Here is a 12,005-nt window from a genome sequence, read left to right on the forward strand (position 1 = left end):
ATGTTCTCTTGCCACACAAGTCCTCCTTGCTCTGTCAGTGTTTGTGTCCTAGTGATAGCCAAGTTATTTCAGACCGATCCCCTCGACCACCAGTGTTTGCTTTATTTCGTAATGCTGATGATTTTGTAAACAGTAACAGCCCAATGATCAATCAGAGACTCAAGGGCTATCAACAGAGTCTCCACATCAGCCCGATAACTGTACAGATGTTTGTTTCTCTGTGTTGGTGCCATGTTTACAAAAATATGTTGATTTACAATATTAACATATTTCACAATAAAATGTGGTTAGTGGACTGAATAGTTGGCTGGACTGAGGAACGTCGCTGCATTTCTAGCTTTTTCTTTAGCACTGTGGGTAAAGCGAGGAGTAATGTGAACTCCAAATATGTGTAAGATAACGTGTAAATTGATTTGTTATGTTGGATCGCATTGGGCTAATACATTCTAAAATTGTTCCCTTTGTATTGAATTATTTCTCCTTGGATGTTTTGTTAAAACCAGGAGTCAGAGTTTTTTTATTGTTTGTTTCATTTTGTTTGGTTTCTAAGGGGAAATGTGGTGAAAAGTGGATTCACGCTCCGGTGTTGCTGAGACTGAAGGACATGATGTGATGGATGTGTGGAAAGACACTAATTAAAAGCTGGAAATGTGTATGCTGCTGCCACCCAGCTGACTTCACAGCTGTGAGTGTTGACTGTACTCACTCCAGACTATTTGACTTGTCATATCAGGTGAAGCGCAGCAGCCGTAACCAATAACAGTGACGGTGGCTCTGTTCCATATATGTGTGCCAGCAAGTCATGTCTGTGGACCAGCCTGTCGAGCACCGGGGTCCTGACACCGAAACACATAAACAGAATGCAGCCCTAATTAATGTTATTAGTTGGAGAGAGGTCGGCTGTGACCCATCATCCAGAGCCAGGAGAGGAGATCCATCAAAACAAAGCAGCATGCAAGATTAAACTGAATGTTGACGGGGGAAGTACAATGTAAAATAAATTAAACATGTTTTACCGTTCTGTGGTGATGTGTCTGTACATGTGAATATTAACAATATTAATAGCCTACTTTTAAGTCTTTTTGAAATTCCCTCTTTTTTCTCAGAAAGTGTATTTAACCAAGTCGTAACATTTTTCTACCTGTATCAACTGCACTCACCGAACTCTTCTCAACGTATAAACCCTGTGAAATTATGGTGTGACATCAGAACTCTTTCACATGAGATATTTTTGACTAAATAAGCAGCTTAATAACATCCTTACCTACTAACTAGAAGAAGGCGATCTGCTTCAGCAGGACTGTGTGGGTGTGCTTCATCAGATTTGATTGACAGTTGCCTTAGTTACAGCTTTAGCAAACAACCCGACAACTGTAAACAGACTTTGATTATTGTTGAATCAGAGCTGGACCAGTGCAGCTCTCTGATCTAACTCATCACCAGTAAATGTTTTGGTGTCAGTTCCTCACAATAGACGAGCAAACACTTCTACGCTCTGTGCAGCTTCCAGCAGTCAGGGAGCGACTCCATTGTTGTGTGTTTACCAACAGCAGCCACAGTAGACCACAAGTAGACCACAGTAGAGTTTGACATCTGCTCTTTCTCTAGTGAAAAAATTCTTTTGACTCCTTCATGCTTTCTCTGCTGCTCTCTCCTACATGTAATCTATTGTTGTAGTAATTTGCACAGGTCAGGTCCTGTCCCACTTCCTGTTTACATGTTGCTCTACTAGGAGCTTCTTACAGTCTATTGTTGCCCTACAGTATTCTGTTGTTTTTTTCTCACAGGACTCTGTCATACAGTAATATTAACCAAGATAACACATCAATAAGTAAGGATGGAGAGTTAAATGTCAATGATTGTATATAAAGATGGATAACACATCTCCACTTCCACACACTGTGCACAAATGAAGCCAAAATATTCCAGATAAGCACTGCCATCTTGTCCAGGGATAAAGTAGTGGAGCCACAGTTTTTACTGCCCAGACACTTATGTCAATTCCATCATTAAATCTCTGTTTTACAGCATCACAAAGCTGGATAGCAAATTAAAATCAAACAATCAAATTTTGGTTGGTCCATCTGCTAGTATAGTTTATGACCTATACTGGAGCCAACCACTGGGGATGATGGAGGTATTTGGGTCTCACTTTAAAGGAGCTGTTATGTCGTCCATCTTTATATACAGTCAGTGGTCAAAAGCCATTCCAGTCCCGAGGTGTACTACATATTTCATTAATAAATCTGTAAAACTGTTGCTACGTGTTTTCCGCCTGTTCACCACATCTCTCTTAATGCTACAACCAGGTGGCTCCAAAGACGTTTTTATATATCAGGGGGGAAAAAATGACAGATGAAATAATTTCTGGAGCATCGTGGACATTAAATATTTAGGTATTCATGATGGAGAGCAATAACAAAGAGAAAACGGATGGTTTGCCAGAGAGGTTATGAATAGGACACATAATGTTGCATGTATATATATGCTACTTCATGTGCTCCTCACCCTCTGATCCACTTCAAAGCCCCTCATAAATCTTATAATTTATGTGTCTCTGGACTGTGCTTGCACTTCTCAGAATCCACAAAGCAGCATGTGTGTTTTTCTCTGGATCCATATTTCTCGCTCCCAGGGGATGATGAACCTCTTTGCCCCTCACTGTGGGGTTTCCTAACACTGAACTCCATTAGTTTACCCCCAGAGTCACCTCAACCAGGTAACAGACACTGATCCACAGCCCAACAATGAAACAAGGTTCATTAGTCCTAATTGTTTGTGTTTCGCCTGTCTACTTTCTTAACAAGGTCAATCACTCACAGCTCCTCACATAACACGCCTGTCACCGCAAACACACTTCAAAAATCCTGTTTCTGTGTGCCGGCGCTCTGCTGTAACTTTTCACACCCACGCACCCTCTGCTCCCCAGATCCAGATAAAAACGCCATTGTTATCCAGCTGTGCTTTTCTCTCCTGAACTGGATTGCAGCTTTTAAGATGGAAAAGAGAGGCTGATTATTAGGAGATGAGCAAACGCTGCTGCAGAGAGAGCAGCAGCTAACCCAGGGTGGGGTGGGGGGTAATACTCTGAATGCTAATGCGGAGCTGGAGAAAGGGCAAACAGGCCTATTGAAATGCAGAGTTCACATGTTTTCTTAGGGTAATATTGGGGCAATGTTGAAACAGCACGCATTATTATGAGAGTGAAAGGTCATTTTGATGTTAGTCAGCAGGAACAGTGAGAATAGCTGACCATCAGGAATTGTTGCATTTTCTGCCTGAGTGATTGACTCCTTATGAATATGTATTTCATCACTATTTCATGGCCACACAAAGATGTTTGGGCTTGGGTACCTTTACAAGCCTGAGGGGTCATCAAACAGTGCATATAAATTACAATAACAATATAATCCAGGTGCTTGAGTGCGTTTGGGCTCCACAGTCCAGTCCAATTTTTACCAAGCTGGATGTTGAAATTCCTCTGCCGGAGAGAAAAGCCTGAGACATGTCATGTCGTTCAAAGCTCATTCATGTCTAATTACCATGGCACTGGACCATTTTCTTACCTTTTGTTGGCCTATTGAGAGCAGCGCCGGGCCCACGCTCTCCCATGCACACAGCTCCAGCATCCTCCTCCTGCTCCTCAGCAAAACCCCAGCTTCCCCTGCAGCAGCCGCAGTCACACGGAGTGAATGGAGCCGCCTGAGGAATGTGGACACAAAAGGAGGAATGTCATTTTGCTGAGTGCTACCCCCACCACCCCCGACCCCCAGCTACCCCACACGCCCTCCCAAAACCAATGGACTTGCGCACACACACATACACACAGAAGCACCCCACAAGTCCAGGCATGTTTAAACACAGGGGGTAAAAAGTCTTATTATGCCTTTTTTTTTATTATTATGAAGGGATCTGTATATCAGACTGAATGTAAGTATTCATGCAAAATACAATATGCCACATTTAAGACTTAATTGGAAAAACATCTCTTTTTGGTTTAGAATTATATGTTATGAATGATATGTAACTATATGTTATGGTTATGGTTTAGAAAGCCTTTGCTTTTTTTTTTTTTTTTTACTTTATTGATTTCACCGATTTATCTTATCAGTGAAAACTAAACTGAAATTGCTTTTCTTTCCCCCAGTGTTGCAAGAAGCAACAGGCTGTGGTGAGGACAAGGGTCAGGGGCAGAAAGCAACATGAAGGCAGATAAAACAAACTGTGCCTGAGAATAGAAAAACAAAAGCCTGGGACCAAATTTCAAAGAAATAAGAGCAGAGATATTCATAGCAAGCTGAGGACAGATGAGGATATGTTGGATATTACAGCAAGTGTCTGTCCAACATATGATATTTGCATAAAGTATTTCCAAATGTAGGAACATTCAAAAATTCAAGACACATATGTGGATTCTCACAAAGCAAACAATCTAAAAATGATTCAGCCTCAAAGTTCAACAAGTTGTTTAATGATGAAGAGACTTGTCAAAGTCTTTCCTCCTTGGAACTCAAGTGTTTATCTCCAGTGCTTTAACACAAGCTATGATGTGTTAGACAAAAATTTTGGCAGATTTCAGTGCATCATTTCAACTTGCCACCACAACAGCAAGATACACACAACGTGTTTGTGGGAAAAATCTGTTTCCCAGTCATTTTCAAACATCCACCTCTGAGAATTTTTAAAGTTTTAAACATTTCCTCGTCATTGTTGTCATCACTACCTAGTTATACTGCTGCACCACACTTCCAGCCGACTGTTTACTGTAGTTTACAACACTGGGCGCTCTATATGACAGGCAGCTGCATATTAAAAACACCACTGCCCGGCTGCTAACGGGGCACAGGCTGACCTGTGTTTGTGTAAGGAACAGGCCTGTAATTTTGACTCCATGGTTACTGTAACACTAGCCAGGTTTTAATCCATGGCTTTTAAACAAACCAAGATGCATTGGATTATAACGGCTGAACAGAAAAAACACATTTGGATAAGAAATGTCTCCGGTGTCATGTGCTTTCTCCTTGTGTAAAGCGCTGTCATGCAATAAAAGAATTTACAAAACTATTTTTGAAATAAATCATTATGTAACATGGACTTGCTGTTTATTTTTATTTCCCCCCTCCATGGACTACACTTTGGTTATAAAACCAAACTAGCCAACATGGGTCTTAGGGGCCGTAATGGTGCATGGGGTAGCTGCCAGGGGTCCCTTTATCATCAGTAATGAATTATCTTATTTTACATTAGGACAGTGAGAGCATATGAGGGATGTCTGTTTACTTCAAAGGGTTTTTATCTCTACCATTATCTCTACTCCGACTGTAACACAGATAAGAGCCCAGGTCAAATAGGGGTCTGCAATAAAAGAGATTTGTGATTTGAGCACTTTTGGTTATTTGATGTTTCTTTTCTTTACATCATGTGGAGCAGTAATAATAAGCCCTCATGTTATGCCACAGCATAGCTCCACCCTAAGCTCCAGTCCCGATTTTCAGGCCTGGTTTCCACTCGTCTAGACGCTGCAGACAGACAGATCCAGGGTTTGAAGTCCCTGCTCCATGCTCCACCCCTGGTGTTGCTGTTTTCCAGGTCTTTGTCCCCGGAACTTGCACTCATTCCTGGGTGTCCACCAGGGCTTTTCTGCTCGCTTCTGGAGCCCAGTAGGACCAGCACACAGTCCGGCGTCCTGTCCCACAGAAACCAGCTCCTCAAGTCTGGAAAAAGAGAAGAAGAAAAAGGAGAAAAACAACTTTCCTATCGCCTGCCCTGCTCCGTGGTTTATCCCTGCCGTCGAAGCTGTGAATCTCAGACCTGCAGCTGAAAAAGTTTTCTACATGTTTTAAAGTTGTTCTGTCGCTTCTTCGTGTTTTTTTCGGCTGAGTCCGGGACTCGACACGTACCCAGGCTTTTTAAGCGGACGACTTTTTCCATCGTGTCGAGAGTGTTTTTCGGTGTTTCTGTCGGTGTGTTTTTTTTTTTTCGTCTGTGGCTCTGTCGGGGGTTTTGGAGGGTTTAGGGTGAATGAAGTATCTGCTGAAGAAACCAGCGCGTCTCCATGAGGAAACTCAGCGTGGGAGTCGGTGAAACTTTGTCCTAGTTTACGCACACCTGAGCGGTCACACACACGCTACCGAGCTATTTTAGTTGCTTTTCGTGCTGGTAACTTTTTTTTATTACTTTTTTTTTTTTTTTAAACTGACACAATGAAGACGCTGTCGGTGCTGTGTGTGTTGTGCACGCTGGTCGTGTTGTCGGTGTCCGGGGCCGCGGAGCAGAAGACGAAGAACTGTAACGAGGTCCGAGCTGCGTACAGCTCCAAGGGCTTCAACGTCAACGACGTGCCCAACAAAGGAGTCAACGGTGAGACACACCTGTCTGTCTTGTCTGTGTGTGTTTTCTGCTCTGTTTTTACCTCTGGTGGTCCGGGGCTGTAGTTCTCTGAACCGGGGTTGAGGACCCCCCCTCCCCCGGGCCGGGGCTGAGGGCTCCCCACTCTCGGGGAGTCTCCCGGTGGTCCTCCTCCTCCTCCTGCTCCTCCTCAGCTAGCAGAGTTAGCATGAGGCATGAGCATGTTGGTGAGTCAGATAAAAGTGTGCACAGGATTGGCAAAATAGAGCCAGCTCATCTGAGTCACAACTAACTTTAAACCAATTTAAAACCACATGTTTCCATGATAAAGTTTATTTTGCCCCTTTTCTTTGCAGTTGGTGTAGGCCTAGGCTACCAACTCTTAAAAAGTAAAGAAGACCCTACAACACACTGTTTTTGTCAGTTTTCTGAAAGGACATGTGTTGCAGTCAAACCTACATGGAAACAGTTAATTGTACAGACATGTTTAGTTTTTTTTTGTCAGTGAAACATTTGGAGATAAATTCATCAGGCCAGTGTGTGTGTGTGTGTGTGGGTGGGTGCGTGTGTGTGTCTGGCAGCCATTCACTACTCCAGTGGGTAAATATAGTCTTCATTTAGGAAATACTAGTAGGTAATTCATAACAATAAAGTGGTATAATCAACACACAGGCTCTGCTCCCCACTGAAAAGAGCCAGGCCTGTGTTTATTTTCAGGCTTCCTATGGCTGTGAAGTGCAGGCAGCCTGCAGTGATTCAGTAAACATAGCTGTGCATTGTGAACAAGGCTCATGATTTTGTGGGTTTTTCTTTTTTCTTCTTCTTACCATTTCATCCTGTGCGAGCTGACATTGTGCTCTTAGTTATGTCTGTGAGGCAGGATGTAACACACCTATGCAGGCGGCTGGGCGGTAAATGGGAATTGCTTTGTTAACAGAGGTGAGAAGGCAAATCAATTCAGCTAATCATGAGTTAAACCCCAGTAATGGAAACTTATGTAGGGGGGCTTTTACAGTGAAGGCTCCAGGAGAGAGCAGGGGAAGGGGGTTGGGGTTTGAAATTCCACTGTGTCCTGCATACTTTAAATCCCTCCCTTCTCTCATTTCCTTTTCATTTTTATGGTGGTTAAAATGAATATGCACACATGTATTCGAACCCCTAAATTCAGCCCAGTTTTGCAATAGCTTCAGAATGACGTCTTTGTTTTTGTAGAAGTAGGTCATCCAGTCATGGCTACTGTCATGTTGGTGTCTTAATTTTTCCCCTCCTTTGAGTCATTTTGGATTTGATAATTATCAGGCGATTAAATAAAAGCCACGTCACCTTTTTGTCCATGTATTTTTTCATTTAAAACTTTTTGGGGGCCCCAACTGTTTCTTTTTTTGATGAAGCGTTCACAGTGTTATTTCCCCTGACAAGGGTGACCAATTTGTATGTGTCCCCTTTATTGAACCAATGTCCTTTATGAGTTTACTTTGCATAGTAAGAGGATGTTCAGACGGCTCCTTTTCTCTCGAGGCCATAACAGTTCATTAGAATTCAAGTTGGGCGTAACTGTCAGAGAGGCCAGAACTTATTTTTCCTGCATTTCACACAAGTCTATAGGTCCTTTTGTCTTCTGCCTGTATGTCTTTGTGATGCTAAATGTCATTGAGAGTACCCCAACATGTCTGCATGGGTCGCATTTAATTGTCTTGCGTTTCTGGATTTTGAAAGACGGACGTGAATGAAGGCTGTTTTATTGTGCAGGTTTGTGTTGTATACACACGTGCCTTTTCATTACAATAGGTTCCCGGTGTACGTCTGGGGCCTTAAGCAGGGCCGACCCCAATGAGCAGCTCTTTGTCATTGATAGAGACTGAGATAATTGATGCAAAGAAAGCAACACGGTCCACTGTCATTTAAGAGTGTCGGGGGTCTCCAGAAAGTAAAAAAAAGCAGATACAAAAGCCCCGTGCTCTTCAGATGTAGCATGTTACTGGGGAGAAATGGCTCCAGATGTGCAGTCTGATTGAACCCCAGTCATGTTTGTCAGAGCTTCACTTCTACAGGTCAAACTCTAAACATTAATTCTCCCCCAACCATAACACGGTCTGTGTTTAAGTTGAACTGGATGTGAGGTTGTGCAGAGGTTAGACCATTCATTATGTATATATTTGTCTCACCGCGTGAGTTTCAACAATTGAGAATCAAAATAGGTCGTTTTTCTCATAACATCTGCGGTAGAAATTGTCAGTATATGATGCAAAATACGCAGCTAAGTAATTTTAGAGTTTTGTTGCTAACGTTATGTGCCATTTTTTATTTTAACCATAAGTGTGCAGGCCTATGTGGCAGAGTAGGCATACTTTTTTTTAAATTATACAGTATCTTTGCCAGTTGTCTCTGAAGTAGTTTGCGACATGTTTACCTCCATTGATATATGTAACGTAAATCAGATAGGTTGAATATAAGCCTTATTGGAGACTTGAGATTCCAAACGTTGCCTTTTTATAACCACAAACATCTTGTGTTATTGTTGGCAGCACAGAAATAAGAATGTTTGTTACCAGTCAAATTTCCGATGGGCTCAGCTGAAGCCAGACTTGAGATTCAATAAAGATGTTTTAATGCAGTAAAACTGAAATGGAAACCCTGATTGCCTGAGCATAGACAGAATTAAGTGGTGTAGAGGAACAGCAGGCTCAGTTGGTAAATTCCTTGTTGATCCCATGGTATCAATCTTTTACCACTCACGTGGAAGCAGTTCAAGACCTCGTTTCGAAGTTTCTTGTCTGATGATTTGTCGAGGGCCTGTGGTTGAATACCTCGCTTAAATGGGAAATAAATTATGTTCACAGCCTTAATGATGACAGATAAATAATGTAAGCAATCATACAGAATGTAAATGGTGGTTTTACTCTCTCAAGCTATCTGCTAATAGTAGGTCGTGTTTATTTTTCCTAATGGTATATTTGATAGTGTGATAAGTATGAAGTGGTATCTGCTAAGCGCCCTCCCAGCTCATTCTCAGAGCGGAGCAGTTAACTCTGCCCAGATTGGTATCTGCCATGTTAAAGTCCGCTCCGTTGCAGGGCGGGATGCTGCGCTTCCCGTTTTGTAGCTCTTCAAGCAAAAATCTGTTTTGGTTTACTCTTGACAGTTAGGCTTGATGTCATGCTTCAGGTATGGGACAATAGCAGAGATCAAAGAGAAGAGGGTCGTTTTCCCTCCCTTCAGCACGAGGAACATCCCTCGCTCATAATCAGTTCAATGCATTATGACTGAAACTCGAAGCGTGCATGACCTCAGCGCGTTGGCCTCTCGGTGAGCTCGAGACATTCTGCAGTCTCACATTGTGAGCGCCACCCCCCCCCCCCCCTCAGCCGGTGGCTGCATGCCCTGCATCATTATGGTTTGGGAAATAACAGGTTGTGTTATTGCACTGACATTCAGCAGATAAGATAAGAGCAGGGGAACTGGGGCACACACGGTCTGCTGGAGCATTTATAGCTCAAACACCAATATTTGACTGGCTCTACTTTGTGGCTCTGTGACCTGGCATTTTAACACCTGTAATAATTAACTAATAAACTACCGGCCAAGTGTCTTACTCGCCTCTCAAGGTCAATCCCATAAAACTGAAACGGCCCTCTTTGTTTTATGTGAGGCAGTTTGCAAGTCTTGTCGTTTCTTATCATGAATCCTGCCCTCTGTGATCAAGTCTACTTTAAAGTAATTTAAAAAACTGCCATAGATACTCACAGAGAGAACGAGAGCTGCTGAGGGAAATGTGTAGATCTCATAGCCAGTGCCTTACTCTTGTTACCTCTCTCTGTTAATCAGTGAGGTCAGAAGTCCAGCACTTATCTGATTATTATTGGATAGCTGTGCATCAGAACAACTACTTGGACGCAGATAAAAATCAGTTTATGTTTTAGCTAGAAGTGAGTCATGCTTTAGCAGTTTCTTTTACAGTGATGTATTCTTTATTCCTGTTACTTGTAGATATTCGAGGGTCATATGAAGTCTAGATGTTGAGATCTATCTTTGTAAACGGGCCACATGATGTAAGAGAATCTTTCCAGAAGGCACATTATGTACGCTGAGGGGTCAGAGAGCTCACATGTGAATTTATTTTTCTAAGTTGAGATTTTGCTTGTGAGAATTTTTAGTTTTTATTGAAAAAGGGAAATTTGTTTAGTTTAGCTGTTGTACTTTTAGTCTTAGCGTCTACTACTCTCCAATTGACTGAATGAACTAAGTCTGGATTGTAAGGCTAGTTAGCAGGTTTTTCTCCTTGATAAATAAAACCCAATCAACTGCGTAGAAACACAGCCATTGAACTTTTGGGTCACAAACTTGTAAATGTGGGTTAAATCCTTCAGAAGACGCAACAATGTTCAAAGCTTCTTTTTCTCTTTTAAATTTGTCTTCAACAACGCTTTATACAGAAACTGTTTTCTGGGGCAGGATAGCGGGAACCAACAGACAGGGGTGTGTCATTCAAGAAACTGTCTCACTCTCACTTATAGGTGCATGTTCACTCGCGCACTCCAGGTTGAGCCATCGCAGTAATGTATGAGATCAGATTTTGATAAATATATCTATGACTCATTCAAAGTTTTTACTGTAGAGTAGTTATAATATTCAATAGTGGAAAAGTAATGTAAATCTGGGTTGAGGAAAGAAATTGTTACTATAAAACTAATTAAAGTTGTAAATAGTCGTGAGAATAGCAGTGGTGTTGTTTTAGTTCAAATAAAAATGTCTTAAGTCAACAACATTTTGTCCCAAAAGTAATAAGGTTTGCAAAGATGAATGTCAGTGATTGATTTGAAGAGGATATTGAAGATGTGTGTGGTGAGATTAAATAAACATCCCGCATTAAAGCCAAAGCATGCACAGTAATCTCTGATAACATTCTTGAGCGATGGGATAAACGTCTAAAGCTTCTTGGTTTGTATCCACGCTACTAGTGCTTCTCTTTACTCGCCTTTTTTGACCTTTTTTTGTAAACAGGTGTTGAAATTGAAGTGAAAGTTGTGTGTGTGTGTGTTTTGTTACACTGGTAGAATCAGTAGCATCTAAACTGGTATAAAACACAATTGTCTCATCCGACCTCATCTTTTGTTTTGTCTGCCATCAGGTTACATGAGGGTGTGGGGGGGCAGGTCCCAGCTCCTCCATGCTCCTCCATAACATTAACGCCAGTGTTTAGTGAATGACTTTAACATCCAGGACCTGGAAGTCAACATCTATGATGATTCATAAACTGTCCACAGGCTAATCAGCAGCTAACAATGGGAGCGTGTTGGTCGGAGCTGCTCCTCCTCCTCCTCCCCGCCGGGGTCCATGGAGATCAGTTAAAAGCGGTGATAATGTGATGGTTCCTGTTGCTCTCTGCCCTTTATATGTGACACATCCTCTGTAACTGTTTGGCCAGCCTTCAGTGTAATTGAGTTTTAGGTATCATGAGGTTGAGGTCTTGTGAACCTGATGGGTGTGGGTGGGTGGGGGGGTTCCTGGCTGCGACTTGCAGTGTCCGCACGGGTCCAGATGAGGGAGGGAGCGAGGGGAGGGAGCGGGGGGGCGGGCGGCCACACGTGCCTGCCAGCTCTGTTGTATCTCGCTCGCTCTTATCAGCTTCCTGCGATCGCAGCACAGCAGCTCTGTGA

General features: G+C 42.5%; 1 protein-coding gene across 1 annotated transcript in view; it reads left to right on the forward strand.

Annotated features, from left to right (window-relative positions):
- The first annotated feature begins 5,601 nt into the window (after positions 1 to 5,601).
- Positions 5,602 to 12,005, forward strand: part of gpc4 (glypican 4) — a 30,518-nt gene continuing 24,114 nt past the window's right edge. The window contains exon 1 of the mRNA XM_083980972.1: positions 5,602 to 6,360. Coding sequence (XP_083837098.1) covers positions 6,204 to 6,360 — 157 coding nt within the window. The 5' untranslated portion in view covers positions 5,602 to 6,203. The remainder of the gene's footprint in view (positions 6,361 to 12,005) is intronic.

Source organism: Trachurus trachurus (assembly GCF_905171665.1).
Source record: "Trachurus trachurus genome assembly, chromosome: 10".
Lineage (NCBI taxonomy): Eukaryota > Metazoa > Chordata > Actinopteri > Carangiformes > Carangidae > Trachurus > Trachurus trachurus.